The following is a 17,893-nucleotide window of genomic DNA, read 5'->3' on the forward strand; positions in this document are numbered from 1 at the left end:
AGCTTGTAAGCTATTCCATGGTGTTGTATTTACATTTTTACATTTTTACACATTAACTGAGAGAAAGAATTGCATGTATTTCTTGCTCTTATTGTATTACTTGTATTGTAACACTTGAAATGTATTTGCTTACGATTGTAAGTCGCCCTGGATAAGGGCGTCTGCTAAGAAATAAAGAATAATAATAATAATAATAATAATAATAGTTAAAATACAGACCTCAGGTAACGTAATTATTTGAAGAGTGTGTCTTAAATCAATGGAAACAGTGCACCGCCCAGCCGATAAAGAACACAGTAGAACACACACGTGGTTGTAGTAAGCCCATCCATCTGCCTCCCCTTCGCCTCCCCTCTTCCAGCATCCCGGAAAGTGCACTTTTTCCTCTTGCACGTTACTGCGTCCTGTGTACTGCGGCGTGCTCTGGATCACACATAATTGCCGCTATTGTATTAGGATCGGTTAGTTTTAATCATGAATTTTCATTTTGGCTTATGAATTTTTTTTCCCAGTAATGCTTAACGTACAGTAATAAAGGGCATTGTTTCTGTCTAACAAACATTCTCGCTGCTTCACATTAGCAGGTGCGATAGACGTTTTGATTTGATTCGGCTTTTGTTTTGCTAATCACTAGTATAGAATACATGCATCTTTGCAGTGGCGCCAGGTATTCCAGACATTTCAACAGGGCCCGGGCATCGTTAAAAGGCGAAGAGCGTCCCAGTTAAAGATTATAATGGGATGAAGAGGAGGTGAGAGCGCGCTTCATACTGGACTTCATACTGGTAGGTAGGGGGATTTTAGATACACGTTTTTTGTTTTGTTGGTGTTACATGATAAACTACAGGTAGATTGTACTTTAAAACATGAACGTACTCATCCACTGTGTAAGACGAGCTTCAAATAACCAGCATAGGTACATATACCAAAAATGCGGAAAAAACTAACACACGAAATATTTTCTATTTTAAACACGACCAATCTGTGAATCTACTGCAGCTAGGACCTGTTACCCAGCTTATCAAAAGATTGCGAGTGTGTGTATTGAAATAATAATAATAATAATAATATACATGCAAAATGCACAGAGCGTCTCCTTAGAAAGCATTGGAGGTTTGTCGTTAATGTTGAAGACACTGAGCTATTAATGCTCAGGGAGGTGAGAGGTTTGTTAAAAAAACGACGTATAGAGAATACCAAATGCTTGATCTGTTCTTTCAGGTCGTTTACACTTTTTACTTTTAAAGTAAAACAAACTGAAGCATGATGGCATGCATCTATAAAATTGTCAGTAATATTCAATTATATAAGAGCTATTCTCATACCCAGCCGCAATCACTTCAGGTATATTCAATTATATAGGAGCTATTCTCATACCCAGCCGCAATCACTTCAGGTACATTCAATTATATAGAAGCTATTGATACCCAGCCACAATCACCTCAGAAATATTCATAACGCAATATCAAATTAACAACTTTGTAACAACACAGGGGGCAGCAGTGTGGAGTAGTGGTTAGGGCTCTGGACTCTTGACCGGAGGGTCGTGGGTTCAATCCCAGGTGGGGGACACTGCTGTTTTACCCTTGAGCAAGGTACTTTACCTAGATTGCTCCAGTAAAAAAAAAAAAAAAAACTGTATAAATGGGTAATTGTATGTAAAAATAATGTGATATCTTGTAACAATTGTAAGTCGCCCTGGATAAGAGCGTCTGCTAAGAAATAAATAATAATAACTAGCAATTATTTACGAACCATTTATCAGTCTGGTTAAAACGTTATCTACAACTATCATGCCCTAAATGCAGGACACGCGTACACAGTTTTTTTATTTATATATGTTTTGTGCATTTGTAAGGTTATCATAAAACATATAGTAAACCCATTTAAGCAAACCTTTCACTTCTAAACATTAAATAACGTGACGTCAGTGCATCACACAACCTTGGCCGATTACATTAGTTTATACAGATCTATAACTTCAAGTGAATAAGCCTTAACTCAAAATAAACCACGTGAACAATTAAACTAAGAAAGCGTGACCAAACAAAATGATTAGCCAAAAGGAAAATGAATGATGTAAAATCAGAATATAACAGCGGACTGGTCCGGACCTCTTGGCAGTACAAACGGCACTATACCATAGTTTTGCTGGAGTGGTCGAAGGCCCTGTCCACACTACAGAACCGATCTGGAGAACCGTGCTCGAACCCGTTCTAATTAATCCAGCGTCCACACTCAAGTACCGTGCCATGTTTAGTCGGGCGTAATGCGTCCACACTCCATTAGAATAGTTTGGTTACAGTTCCTAGCAGCGCAATAAACAGTGGAAATTAATGTGATAATATCCCACCATGCACTGTATTTTATTTTAAAATAATGTGTTATGTATTTTGGAAAACGTAAATGTGAACACACACAAGCAGGGCTTGAAGTTTTCGGGTTTTATTTTTAATCAGGTGACATCCCTTTAAATAAATTGAGCTGATTCTGTTTTCATAATTAAACTCAGAAAAAAAAGTGGATTAATTAAAACAATCTTCGAAACAACACCCGCTCTCTGTAGAACCAAGCAAGGAACGCTACCACAAGAAGTAACAAAAAAAACTGTACGAAACGCCATTAAATTATGTTAGTTATTTCCATAAGAAGCTAACGATAAAGAAGTGCCTACGTAAAAGGACCGTTCCCTCATACAGTTCCGTACGTTATAAAAAAAAAATATATATATATTTTTAATCGCAATAATGTATGCAGTAGTTCCTCCACGGCGATAGTGGTCCCTGTTGACTTTGTCCCCTCCTGATTCTGGTGTAAAAGGGAAACGACGCTTGGCCCTCCCCTTGGTTTGGTTTCATGTACATTATTCCCAGTAGGCGCAAGCGAACGCAGAGACTGGCAGAAAAAAAAAACTAGGAAAAAAAAGACCGTACAACGCGAACATGGGAGAAAAATAAAACATGACGTAACAACTTTAAAAGGATGACAATTACACAGACGAATGGACGCTGCAAACGTGCAATAACCGGTAAGGGCGCTGCCTCGACTCAAGTGTGTATCTCTGTTATTTCTTGGTTTTTTTCATGCTTTTAGCCGGCACACGGATAAGCTGTCAGTGTACACACACACAAGCAGGTGCGAATGGTTTAATAAGGACCACGACTCCCGGCAATGTGTCATGTCTTTATTTATTCATAAAAACCACAGACAAATTCGCTTAAGTTTGATTACCACAGTTCCTCAAACCGTTTAAACGGAGAGCGTGGCGTGGCTATTTTTGTATCTAGTGTTTTATAGAGCATAACGGTTTCGTTGAGGAAATGGTGTTCATGCAATCACCACACCAGTGTCTGAATAGCACCGTACATAAAACCTAGCGGTTTAATATTATAATAATAATAATAATAATCCCATTTATATTTAAAACGTCCTCAGGTTTGACGCTTAGTGAATTTGTTCATATATTAAAATACTGTATGCTAGTACAGTACTAGCATACAGTATTTTAATATGTGAACAATTTCCTATAGTACAGTATGTGCATGCGTGTTTATTAAAATATAGCAGTATACTGCATTTGAAATATTTAATTTACTGCGCAAGCAATATGTCTAGCCATACAGTATTTGATTTTTTTTTTAAATGTAGGGTCCGTGGTGAAAAAAGGCTTTTTAATTTGAATTCCAAATCTCTGAGTCTAGCCGTGTTATGTAACATAGAGCCGTGTTACTGCTGGAGCATGCATGATCCATCCTTTCGAAACATTATTATTATTATTACATTTCTTAGCAGACATGCCGGCTGCTACGAGCGATACATTACATGAAATCGATTGGAACGCGTTGAGGTCTGGAAATCGATACTGCCAGTTGGTGTGACGGTATCGGTTTATCATCAAGTGTTTGTTGTCGGCCGAATCTTTGTTGTTTTATTTTATATTATTTTTAGTCCGTTACTGTTTGTTGACTGTCCATTTGCTGTAAAGATATGCCTGCGTTTTATTTGTGAAATGTTGGTACTAACTCAAGACACGACCATCAGGACAGTAAAAATAGACCCCGGTGAAGTTAGGTTGATATTCGTGCAAAACACTAATTTCACCCAATCAAAGATGTTATGCAAAGGAGTAATTTAAGCCATGTCTCGTTGATTTGCGAGTTAGCAATCTCTAGTTATGCACACGGAAAATATGCATTCATATTCACTTTACATTGTACAGTAGGTAACGTCAGATAATGGTTCATAGCTCCTACATAAAAACTCGCAAATAACTGCAGCATGCATTTTATTTTTGTTCACGCGATTCTCTCAAGCATTGTATTAAGATTTGATGTAAATGCAACATTTTTGGGCATAAACAAACATACCATTTCTATATAAATTATCTACATTTTTGAAAACGTTTTGCTTGTTTAGTTATAGGAAAATCATCACGTTTCAAAGCAAAACCTGGCGTTTATTATTATTTAGTAGTAATAATATTACTGTTGATGATGCTTTTCTTGCTGTTCTTATCCCCATTCTTGTTTTGTATAAAAATTAAACACACATAGTACCTTAATCATGTTTTGTCATTTGATGCTACACATTCGTTTGCTGTCCTATTTCTCTAACCTGATACTTGCAAGTTTTCTCACACTTTAACATTATAAGCCACAGGAGGGACGCCCTTGCAGCTGTAATTCTTTAATGGGGGGAATGATACCAAAAAAGTGTGATATATATATATATATATATATATATATATATATATATATATATATATATAAAATCTATTGTACCTTGTCGTGCACCCTTCAGGTTCGTTGCCCCTTTAAAAATAGACCCAGGACACAGAAATGGAGGTTTTTAAGGTGCTCTTGCACTATTTTTATTTTTTTTTAATAATAACAAAAACAAAAATAAACAAAACAAGCAAACACCTAGGTCTTTTCTTGAGCACCGAACTAAACACAATACAGGAACCTAAACTAATAAACAGGACTGTTTACCTGTTAAAACAAAACATACAAACAAAACCGGTTTACACGACCTTTTCTTTTCCTGCGCTTGTGCACACAAACAAGCAGGCTCTCCACAGCAGCCCTGAACAAACTGGCTGCTTCCTTTAAATACCCTGCACCTGGCTCTAATTTACAATGATAGCCAGGTGCAGGGGATCATTACTAATACAACAATTAACAAAACAACAAAACAATTAAACAAAAGCAATTATCTTGGCAGGGAGACTTTAACTCTGTCCCTGCCATAAAACAAAACATTTTTATATGGCAGGCCCCCCTTTCCAGCTACATCCATTACAATATACATACATACATACATACATACACAGCAAGAATTAAGAATTAATGCATTTTTTCCATTTGCTGCAAAGGCACTACATTATATTTGCTTGCGAGTTTGCACATTAAAAAAGTGACGCAGGCTATGACTTTTAGCTTGTATATTTTGTGTTCATAAAACAAGACTAATAACAATGCTTTTGCAGGTTTTTATGTAAGAGTTCTGTAAAGTGATTATGAATGCATATTTTCCTGGTGCATAACTAGAGATTGCTACCTCGCAAATCAATGAGACATGGCTTAAATTACTCCTTAGCATGCCATCTTTCATGAGGTGAAATGGCATTGTATTGTGAGTTTTTATGTAGGAGCTATGAACCATTATATGACGTTACCTACTGTACAATGTAAAGTGAATACGAATGCGTATTTTTCATGTTCATAACTAGAGATTGCTAACTCGCAAATGGAGACATGGCTTAAATTACTCCTTAGCATAGCATCTTTCATTGGGTGAAATATTAGTGTTTTTGCGCGAATATCAAATATCCACCCGAATATCAACCTGACTTCACCGGGGTTAAAAATAGACATAATGAAGTGTCTTTGTATAAGTTAGTGATCAGCAGATGTATCAGCCGCATGAAGAGCACAGCGTGTGGTTTTCACTAACTCTACTGTGCAGAATAAATGATTTTTTTTCCTATGGGTAAACATCATGACTTTCTTCCTATGCATCGGGACGTGGGACATTTGCTTGGAAATCAGGACTGTCCCGACCATATAGGGACTGTTGGCATGTATGCAATCGGTGTAGGCTCAGCGTGGGCGGGCAGGACGTCACTTCCAGGTGTTTCATTGGTTCTGGAGAGATATAGGACAAGTAATGAGTTCCAGCCGCAAATTCCCAGAGGACCTGCGTGTATGGAAGACCATCTGGGTCGAAAACACGTTGTGTACGCATTTCAAATATTCACTACGCGTACTCATTTAGACCAATCGGAGCACAGAAATTACTACATGTACCAACTTTAATTGGTACGTGTTATAAAAAAAATGACACGAGCCACGTATTCCCGACGTTGGTTGATAGTTAGTTTACATTAGTGGCTTGTCATGACAACGCATTCGCTTGTAATCACGTCTTATGCGCAGTGTAATTGGCACAGTAGCCAATAACTTTTGGTGAATCATTTAGACAAGAAGACGTCAATTTAAAACAAGGAATATCGCAAATATGGCAGCGAGAGAGTTTGTTCTGCGCTGCAATCATACGTTTGCTGAGTGCAGCCTCTCATTGAGGTTTGGTATTTCTTATTTTACGTGGCGTGGTCCTGGCCCCCCGGACAGGGACCTTGTTTATTGTGAAGTATAATACATTTGTTAATAATTGTTCTCTCTGTCTCCTGTTTTACCGTCAAAAAATAGTAAGAGTCATTACAATCTATTATTATTATTATTATTATTATTATTATTATTATTATTATTATTATTATTATTATTATTATTATTATTCTGTATAGCGCCAGGGACGTTTCTTTACAATATTTGCCAGAAGCCTACCCGACTATTGAGACCCAGCGTTTATTATGTAACATCTTCAAATACTTCAGATGCAGTCATGGAGAAGCCACTAACATACAACCTTATAGCATTAACAGAACTAAATTGCAACATTCCAGCAACATCGTTAAAAGGTTGTGTCAGTGGGTATTAAGTAACAGTTTTATTTTATCACACAATAACACCTTATTGTACACACCCAAAGTATAAAGCAAAAGTAAACAAGGATATTTCATTATTTATTTAGCATTTTATATAGCGCCAAATTGGCATCGGAGCACTGTACAAGGCAAAAAAAACATTCAAGTCATTAACATACAGTACCATGTGATAAAAAAAAAAACATGGTAGATCATCATGTAAAACACACAGAACAGTACAATGCACACAATTATACACTTTCAAATCATGTATTCAATTATTAAACCCTTTTCACTCTAAAGTTACCCGATATTCTTTGTTAAAGCAAAGTTTTTAATAACTTTCTAAACTGAAGAAAGCTAGAAGAGGTTCTAATTTCCTTTGGAAACAAATTCCATAGATGAGCTGCTCTGGCCTGAAAGGTGCGGCCTCCCAAATTAACATGAGAGAAAAAAGGAGGAGAACTATGGAGGGAACCATTCAAATGTATATTTATGGTATTGATTCGAACAGGAGGAACACTGAAGACAGGCTGGTCCAACTCCATTTAATGCTTTAGAAACAGTGCCAAAGAAATGGACAAGCAGAAGAACGTGCATTATATTATTATTATTCATAACTCACCGTTTACAAAAGAACCAGCGATTATTGGAAGTGACAGAAAAAAATAAACAAAAATACTACAGGAAAAGTAGATGTTATATTTATATTAATAAACGTTGTATTTTATAATTACATTATATATATATATATATATATATATATATATATATATATATATATATATATATATTACATTACATTTATATAGTTGGGTTTTTTTGTTTTGTTTTTAACTCACATCTGATAGCATGCATAAAGATAGTGTGCATTGCATGACTGAATTGGCGAATCCAATAGTTTTATGACAGTAACATTTAAAAACCTGTACAAAAAACCTCCATGAAATACTGCAAAAGCCTGTCATTATTGAGACCTTTTTTTTTCAACTTTGGAGTGTTTTGCTTGGAGGTCTATGACATACAGTACGCTATATAGTGTATGTTTTCTGTCGGTCTTCAAATGCAAATATTTTTAACTGACATGTCCAGTTTGGCCGCTATGGTGTCCCAGGTGTCTTGCTTCATTAGCGTATCCTTATAATCTGGACGGGACGTATCATACAGTTGAGGGCACTTTTGCACCTCGAAAATCAGTCTTTCGTTCGGCATGTTTCACTGTGCATAGTGCAGATAACGTCAAACAACATCACTTCAGTTGATTGGTCTAGGTGGAGATTTGCCGCGCGGTATTTAAAAAACAATCGCTCTGGTTTCTATCCCGTGTGGTTTTCTGCCGTGCTGCTTTTCCGTCCTGCACTCGGTGTTATTGCACCCGTTCAAAACAATAGATTAATTTTTTTTTGCCGCACGGTTTCCCGCTTTCCGCATTCCACTGCTGCTCCCAGTGTAATCAGACCTTTACTCCCCTGGGACACTATGCAATTGTTTATGGAGTGCAGTGTTTTAGCTGCTACAGCCAATCCAAAATCGTCATTCCCCCTCCCATTCAGCCCTGGGCCTCTGGCAAGCAGAGGCTGTCAGCTGTGAACACTGTAGTCCACTGGGCTGTGCAAGCAAGGAGCTCAATCCCCTTGAGTCTGCAGGTTTTGTGATAGGAGATGTTCATGCAGCTGTAAGGGAGGAGGAACAATTTATTTAACATTAAACTCCCGGCTTGTGGCATTTGTGCCGGATCACACCAGATCCCACAGCCGGTTCCTTTTTATCGGACCTGCAAGAATGAAACAGTTTTTAAATGAGGAACCATATGAAAAAAAAATGCAAATTGTGCCAAAAACAACTATATACTTAACATGTACAGTAAATAAAACGCTTTCCTGTTCCATGACTCGAATGACAAAACTGTACTGTAACGATATGTTTACGTCTCCGAGTAAGAAAATGACTTTTTATTATAACCACAGTAAACAACGGCAAATAAACTAGCACTCTTAACAACAACAGTGTCGTTGCTCCTGTTCATCAGATTAGTCGCTCCGCCGCTGGTATTGTTCAAACCTGACACTAACAATAAGGCCTTTCATGCATTAAATATTGAAAATAGCTGGACACAAATATATTTAATTGAAAATTTGTTTCAAAATCTATCTGTCTAGGGGGCTCCCGAGTGGCGCATCCAGTAAAGGCGCTCCACATGGAGTGCAGGATGCGCTCTATAGTCTGGACGTCGCGAGTTCGAGTCCAGGCTATTCCTTTGCCGACTGAGGACGGGAGCTTCCAGGGGGCGGCGCTCAATTGGCCGAGCGTCGCCCGGAGGGAGGGAGGGTTAGGTCGGCCAGGGTGTCCTCAGCTCACCGCGCACCAGCGACCCCTGTAGTCTGGCCGGGCGCCTGCGGGCTTGCCTGTAAGCTGCCTGAGAGCTGCGTTGTCCTCCGACGCTGTAGCTCTTGGGTGGCTGCATGGTGAGTCCGCAGTGTGAAAAAAAGCGGTCGGCTGACGGCACACGCTTCGGAGGACAGTGTGTGTTCGTCTTCACCCTCCCGAGTCAGCGCAGGGGTGGTAGCGGTGAGCTGAGCCTAAAAATAATTGGACATTTCCAAATTGGGGTGAAAATAATAAAAATTGGCAACGACTAAATTTATAAAAAAAAATAAAATAAAAATCTATCTGTCTGTCAAGAGAGAGAGAATTGCAAACACACACAAGAAGAGAGTGTTTGTATTTGTCCCCACGTGAGGTCGCCGTGCATGAACTGGTTCAGGAGCTCTGCTCTTCAGATCCAGTCGCCTGCCATTGACATCTGTGTCGCAGGCTAGATCTGCCAAAGTGTCTTTAAAAAAGTGCCACTTTGGATCAAAGTTCCTTTTGTTTTGCTAGCAATACACTGGCTGTGCACTAGATGGTGCCGGTGCTTACTACTGTAAACACTGTCTGTCTACATTGCACCTGTCTACAGCAGGTAACGAGAACTGAACAGCCGCTCCTGAACTCATGGTCAGTTAACGCTGCAGATAAACTGCTGCATCCTGGTCCCTGCGATGCACGTCACATGGTCTGAGTGCAGAGAGCTGGTATGTAGTGTGATATCTGCAGTGCTGCACTTTGCATTGTGACTGTAGATACACCCTGTTATTTCACAAACCTCTTGCTGCAGCAGTTTACTGGAGAGAATGTTCCAATCAATCTGGAATTCCCCTCTGAGCCAATCGCCTGCGACACAGATGAGGTAATCCCCCTCCAATTTGATGATGTCAAACAGCGGTACTGTAGCTATGGTTACAACTGATTCTCGTTGAATGAGTAGCACCAAAGATTCTAAAAGCAGTTTTCTTCCTCTTTTGTGAGCTTTGTGTTCCTGAGACATTTCATAACGCTAGAGAAATGTGCAGAGACGACTTCTTCATTGTTTCATTGTCGCTTTCAATAGGCATATATGGTTTCTGTGGCTTTTTTTTCCCATGAACCCTTTCTCCCAGTCCCTCGGCTCTAACCAGTAGAGCCACACCACTTCCCTCTTAGTCTCTCACACTTTGAATGAATGAGAGATGGGTACTCATTGAGGAGTGCACACATAACTCTCCAGAACATTTTAAACTGCTTGCAGACTTGTCACGTTAAATCCGTGCTGCCGACGCTAGTCCTGTACCCTATTGAAAGTGTTATGGCAGGTGTTTCTAATTTTTTGTTCACCCCGTACCCTGACGTATCCTCAGTGTTTACTACAGCCTTGTTCCCGGGAGGATATATTTATCTGATGCACACATACTCCCACCGCTTACGAAATCAATTCTGGCTGGTGCTCAAAATAAACTCAAAATAGACGTTTCTTCAGAGATGAGCTCTGTGTGTTGTGGCCAGCACTGAGCGACTGATAGAAAAGATGAGTGCTGCCTGGAGTCTGTCAGCTTAACGTGTCTGATTGCCGTTTCAGAAACTTTTCAAGAAAAGCATTTCAGCATTGATCAACTGTTCCAAACAAGAAGGAGCTGTAGCACAGGGTAATTGTGCAGTCTGTTGCCTCATTCTTCTATGTTTCACATTCAATCCTGTGTAGACCCACTTGTGCAATTTGGCCCATTTGGCACATCTTAAAATGCTCACTGTTTAAACCACTACTGTCTTAGTTTTTAAGGTAAAAAAACAGACCCCTTATGCACTGATCCCATGTGTCTGTCACTCTCTGCAGGTGAACACGAGAGCTGCCTTGATTTTTCACCACACACTCCCAGCCTCCTGTAGGCGTTTCAGATTGCATTGGGCTATAGTCCGATAAACCCTTGAATTTTTATACAAATATAACTAACCTGTACATTCGCTCTTTCTCATGCTTCCCTTTGCTCTGGCATACAGACTGCTGTTGCGAAGCCTGCTCTCTACTCGGACAATATTAAACTTGTGATAAATGAGACATTTGAAACCTTATCCGCTCTCCCTTTCAGGTACTCGGTGATTATGAGTACCTCCTGAATGGAGCTGCTCTAAACAAACTTACAAACAAAGTTACCTGGAATAAAGAGCCTTGGATTAAAGAGGCATTGCAGTGAAACCAGCCCTAGCGAGGGGTTTAATTCAAGTTTGAAATGAATTGCACTGTTTGCTGTGAAGCTCGCTGGCAGGGGTTTGTTAGTTGGAGTAGTTTCTCTGCCTGCCAGCTGCGGTGCAAAACTCGATCCTGGAGGGCCGGTGTCCCTGCAGGTTTTTATTGCACCCTAAAGTACTTTTACTGAACCTTATTAGAAGCTTAATTGGTCCAATTAACTAATTTAGGGTATGGTTAGAACAAAAACCAGGAGGGACACCGGCCCTCTATGACCTGAGTTGCGCACCACTGCGCTAGGGGAATGCCCTGTGATCTGAATGATGAAACTCGACCTGTTAAAGGAGGAACACCATTTCATTGTAAGTGATCTCCGTGTTGGATCGCAGGGAGACTATGTCAATGCCTGCCTGTACTTGTTCTAGCTTTCTGTATGTTTTGACTGAGCTGCAAGTACCACTCATGCCTTGGCATTGAGCACAGTGTGATAGAGATTAGGGAGGCTCCAGATCCGTTAGTATAACCTTTGTGGGAGCTTGAACTGTGACCAAACCAACGTCTTGCGGGGTTGTGGTATTAAAATTCTAATTTTATCTTGGTGATCTTTCCCACAGAATATACCATTTCCTGCCATGTCTGTAGATGCTGTGAAGTTTGCTTACAACATGCTCTGCTCCGAGTTTTTGCAGCAGTTATTTAAGTTGCTTCACAGTACAAATACACAAACGTACAATCCAGTTTGTGTACGTGATCACACCAATACTTTCCTATATTATCTTCCTTTCATCTTACACAGAACCAACATTAATGTTCATTTGAACCCTCCAGTCGCCTGTAATTGAGTTCCCTTGTCATGAACTTATTGTTTGTTTTCGTTGTGACTGTGGGGTCCAATGCATTTCAGTGGGCCATTATTCCCTATGGGGTGCTATTTTCACATCTCACAATTAGGGGTGTATTATTCATCGTGCATCGCAGAATCGGGATGCTTTCTTTACATGACGTATGGTATCGTCATAGAGGTGTGTACTGTTTGTATCGTCATACAAGACCAAGAGCACAACAGGACAGCTCATTGGAGTTCACCAAGTGGTCCTTGAGTGAAGAATGGTTGATATGAATGCGTACTCTTACTAACTCATTTCATTTTTGTATTTCTACAAAGTAGTCCATCATTTAATTGATCACTCGATCCTAGTGTGCATCGTACAAGTAGCCCATCAGGGCGGATCGTGTGTCGTGATGCGTGCCGTATCGTGACATCACTGTCTCCTTACACCCATACCACACCTATGAGGGCTCGTTTAGTCTACTTTAACTTGCTTCCGTCGAGTTCCAGTCCCAGTTTGGGGTACAGATTGTATTATGCCCCTGTAGGGGTGAACTCTTGACTGTACTCTGCTCTTACTCATTTTCTGAATAGTCCTAATTAACACAGGGATGGCAATACGACTCCCACTGCACAGCAGTTTGATCCATTCCTGGTTTTACTAGCAATTTAATACGACACACGAGCTTGTTATGTATACGCACTCTTACTAATGAAGCTGGTAGTAAAACCTGGAATGGATCTCAATCAGACTAGTATATCTTTTCAGATTGCATCTGGCTGTAATCCGATACACTCTCTGTGCTGTGCGGGTTATTATACAATCGTGAGGGCCCTCTGTATGGCACTCCCTGGTTTATGATGTGTAATGTGTTTTGCTTACTTTCTTGTGATCTGTTTTTGCTTGTGCTTCTGTCTTAAAATCATGCTGCGTTTGGTTTAATTTCTAAAGGGTTTTGAGCCAGTGCAGGTATTGATGTTGCTCCACACTGCAAGGGCAGAGAAGGGTATGCTCTCTTTATTTCTGCTGGACTTGCAGAACTGCAAGCTACAGACTGGTGAATATGCCTCTGACACTGAGCTGCACACCTGCAGCCACAATACACTTCAGCAAAATCAGAGGACAGCCGCAAATGCATATTGCAGTAGGGATATACTAGAAGGGTCTCTGTGACGTTCTTTAGCGCATTGAGAGAATATAGCGGGTGCCTATGTACAGCTGTGGCCAAAAGCTTTGCATCATTGAGAATTTTAGGATTGAAGGCATTAATAAAAAATAAAAAGTATATGAACAAAATTTAGATATTTTATTTAACAACATGTAATCAAAGAACTCCAAAATACAATATGAACTAGGAAGCAACAAGTTAGGATTACAACAAGTTATGTCTACAGTGGCATAACAGAAGTGTAAGGGTAGTGCATTAGGTGAGGGTCCGGTACAAGGTGCTTAGGTCAGGCAAGTCCAGGTCAAGCGATCTACAAGTGCAGTCTAAACAGGTTGGTCTTGAGGAGGCAGCGAAAGGCTCTGAGAGATGGAGCAGTCCTGAAGTTCTCTGGGAGCTGGTTCCACAACAGAGGGGTTAGGGAAGAGAAGGAGCGGGCACTGGAGGATGGAGAGATAAGAGGGAACGCATCACCAGTAGAGGAGTGGAGAGGGTGAGAGGGGCTGTAGGGAGACACAAGGGATTGAAGGTAGGAGGGGCAGTGTGGTGAAGAAAGCGGAAGGCAAGAACAAGGGTCTTGAATTGAATGCAAGCAGAGATAGGTAGCCAGTGGAGAGTGTGAAGCAGAGGGGCAGCATGAGAGTAGCAGGGTTGGGAGAATACAAGACAAGCAGCAGAACTTTGAATGAGCTGAAGGGAGCAGATCGCCGAGGCAGGGAGAGAGTTACAGTAGTCCAATCTGGAGAGTGCAAGAGCTTGGGCCGGGAGTTGGGTGGAATAAGTAGTGAAAAAAGGACTGATTGGGTAGAGGTTACTAAGAAAGAAACGGCAAGTGCGTGTCAGGGAAGAGCTGTGTTGAGAGAAGTATTTTTGTTTTTAAAGAGAAGATAAGATGTACACTCGCAGTAATTAATATCATATTATTATTAAATTAACTTTCATGACCTCCAAAAGTCATCTCCAAGTGTAAGTAGAAATCTAAAGAAACTAATGTTAAGCAATTGACCCTGTTACATTGAACTGATGTCAAAATTGCTTTTTACAGGTGCTATCTAGGGGTCTGAAAAATTATTAGCTGTGCTAATCATGTTTCTGACCGTAACCTAAAGCTAAAAATGTCTTATTAAACTCGCAGTAAAACCCGGAGTGGATCAAACTGCTGTGCAACGGGAGTCTTATTTCCGCTACAGTTGCTTTAGGTAAAGTAGTTCATGTACGGAGTAGCCTACCAGGTGAAGTATATTAAACACTGGGAACTTAAACTCCTGTCCCATTCAATTAGATGCCCTTTCTAGAGAAAAATGGTGCGATAGGAAGAGACTAGCCTTGATTAGAAACTTCCTTTAGAAACCTGGCAAAGTAACAGTCACCGGCTTATTAAAGTTGTGTTGTGTTGTTTTGTTTTAATGTAGTAGCACAATAAAAATAAAAGAATGGCCTGATGAAACAGTACACCCTTGTTCTAGTTGCCAAAAAGGAAGATCAAGTGAGTTCTAGGTTATTCCCAGTTATATATTGAGCACAAGAGCCTTGTTTTGTCTGCTTTACCAGCCCAGAGCAGAGGGAGGTTGTTCAGAGAGTATACAAGCCTCCCTTTGTCTTTCTCTTTTTCTGCTGCATCTGCACAGAGGGAGGCTGTTAAGTTCACAGGCTCCCTTCTTAAGTAGGCGTGGGGAACAAAAATACCCGCTACGCAGCGATAGAGAGAGAGGAAGTGAAAGTGGTGACAGCTAATCCAAAGTTAAAGTTATTCAAAGTTAGTGTAAAACCTGCTTTTTCTGGACGAGACTTCGGAACAAGGTGCTCGCAGACAGGAAACAGATATCTGGTGTGGCTTTCCTGTTTCCTATCCTTGTGTGTGTTAGAGTTGAACCTGATTATCTACAGTAACTTGAAAACAGTCAAATAAAACTCCAAACTCGGGGGGGGGGGGGGGGGTCAATTGTAGTGCACTTCAGTACGGATCTGGGGACTAAACAACATGCTAGCTAGTATCAGTGCCAGCTAATCCCAAACCCTACTGTCTTAATACCAATTGCAGTGTAAAAACACACTGTGCTGACTTCAGCATCAGCTGATCGGAACTTCAGGGTGGAACTGATGATTGAGTGGGGGAGGGGGCAGAATTCGTGATTCCCTATGTCATCGATGTTCCCTCCTACTTTTAAAAAGTTTTTATCCACATACACTCACACACCAAATGCAATTATTAATTAACCCTTGAATTACACTTCAGACAAGGTTTTCGTTCCAGTTTCTAAAATGTTTTCGAAGCTGGCATGACTGACCCTGCCGCTCTCTTTGCAGGGGCTGGCTCTCAGGCAGCATGACAGAGGAGACATGCCCCCAGCTGGTGGATTACTTTGTGGTGGCTGGCCTGACGCCCGGCTCCAAGCCTCTGGACGAGGAGGGCCCGCAGCGGGCAGCGCGGCCGGTGGAGGCCGTGACGGAGCTGGCAGTCATCGCACGCTCCCTGGGCGAGGACGTGCCCGAGGGCTTCACCTGCATCGAGAAGACTCAGGGCGGGCACACAGCGGAGCTGAGCGCTGGGCTGCTCAACAACCCACACATGTACCTGTGCTACAAGAGAGGCAGAGACAAGGCGCCGATACTCGACCTGGGGTGAGGGGCTGCAGAGGGGCAATCGCTGATTGATTGCCTTGTATTTTGCCTCAATTAAACATTCCCTATTTGGAGCTTCACACAGCTTGCTACTCAGAAACAGGTGCTTTTCTGTAGAATTAAAGTGATTGCACCTGACAGAATAGTTGTCAGCTGTGTGTCCTCTCAAAGGTCTTGTGTGCTTTTTTTTGTATTTGTATTTTAAAACATGATATCTGTTATCTAAAAGAAAAAATCTTTGAAAAAGCACTGGGTAAAGAAGGCCCTGTTTGCAAGCCCTTGCCTTTAGCGTTGCACTTCCTTGGTCACCCGGAGCGTGGAATTATCCCCCATCGTCCCTTCAGCAGCTGCTTTCTTGTCATTAACCAATGAGCTGCTTCCCCTATAGACTTACACACTTTCAGCCAGGGACCCAAATAACACTGAGGTGACCTAGGAAGTCTACCAGAGTTACTGAGGATTCCTAGTGTAGTACCAGGAAACAAGATAAAACGTGGAAAATGTAGGTAAGATATAAAAGAGGAGAGGGGAGGGGGGAGAACTGTAGATTTGGTGAGAAGTTGAAAATATTGTCTGGTGTAGCGGTGTTTAGTTCATTCTCAGTTATGTCTGTTATTGGTTGTGCTACTAAGGGCTGATACCTTGTCTTTCAGTAGTTCAGCAGTTTGGTAACAGATAAGACTGAGCTGCATGCGTGCTGTTTGAAATCCAGTGAGGCTGGAGTGGCCCAGGACTCCCAATGCTAGCAGTCATATTTATACTATGGAATCTGGGGGCTGCTGGTTTGCCAACACAGTTTCTGGTTCGTTAGACAGATAGTGAATGGTTGTATAGAGCTGAGTAGTTACCCCGACTCTCTTCCCCCCCCCCCCAGGGTCCTGTACGAAGGGAAGGAGACCCTGAAGCCAGGCTGGTATGCAATCGAGACCACTCCCTACAGCCGCTCTGCTAACCTGGGATCTGGGGGTCCCGGGACCCAGCGCACCTTCATCACGTACCGGCGCGCCCCTGACTCGCAGGCCCTCAACACGCTGGGCGTGACGGACATCTCCCTCATCCTGCCCAGCAAGGGGGAGAGCGCCCCGCACACCTACTGCAAGGTGGACAAGAATCTCAACACAGGCCTGGTGAGTGTCCTGACCGCCAGGCTGCAGGGCGTCCTGACCGCCAGGCTGCAGGTCTGGGGAGTGTCCTGACTGCCAGGCTGCATACCCAATTGTAATTAAACTATTCATTGCCATGTCTTATTATATAGCATTCTGTATATGCTGTTGATGTACATCATGTGACTGGATCATGCTGGGAGCCTGCAGGGCAAGCAGGATTATAAATAAACCCTCTGCAGGACGTGCAATATGTAGAGTGTACAGCTATGGGCAAAAGTTTTGCATCATCATATAGAATTAACTAATTTTGCTTCATGAAGTCATATGAAACCTGCTGAATAACGCTACATACTGAATTACATACTGCTTTGTATTTGAAGTTCCTTGTACTTAACGAAAAACTGACAAAAACTGAAAAATTTGACATTTTGAAATCTAACATGAAATACTGTACTACAATTATTGCTTCCGGTAGACTTTTGCATTACCATTTTGTAGTTTCTTGGATTATATGATGTCAAATAAAATATCTAATTTATGTTCATATATACCATATTCCTTCAAATTTAAGACGCAGCCTAAATTTCCCACACTCTTTTTGAGGAAAAAATAAAACATCAAGTTTATACAGTGGTCTGATCAGCA

General features: G+C 41.2%; 1 protein-coding gene across 2 annotated transcripts in view; it reads left to right on the plus strand.

Moving 5' to 3' along the window:
* Positions 1 to 448: 448 nt before the first annotated feature.
* Positions 449 to 17,893, plus strand: part of LOC117395321 (DENN domain-containing protein 4B-like) — a 54,237-nt gene continuing 36,792 nt past the window's right edge. Inside the window, exons 1-3 of one of the 2 annotated variants that reach the window (XM_059007290.1) lie at positions 449 to 785; positions 15,828 to 16,142; positions 17,017 to 17,269. In XM_059007290.1, coding sequence (XP_058863273.1) covers positions 15,847 to 16,142; positions 17,017 to 17,269 — 549 coding nt within the window. In that variant the 5' untranslated portion in view covers positions 449 to 785; positions 15,828 to 15,846. Of the gene's footprint in view, positions 786 to 2,791; positions 3,029 to 15,827; positions 16,143 to 17,016; positions 17,270 to 17,893 lie in introns of those variants that run through there. The other variant, XM_059007289.1, reaches the window with a different exon arrangement.

The sequence above is a fragment of the Acipenser ruthenus genome, chromosome 35 (assembly GCF_902713425.1).
Source record: "Acipenser ruthenus chromosome 35, fAciRut3.2 maternal haplotype, whole genome shotgun sequence".
Taxonomy (NCBI): domain Eukaryota; kingdom Metazoa; phylum Chordata; class Actinopteri; order Acipenseriformes; family Acipenseridae; genus Acipenser; species Acipenser ruthenus.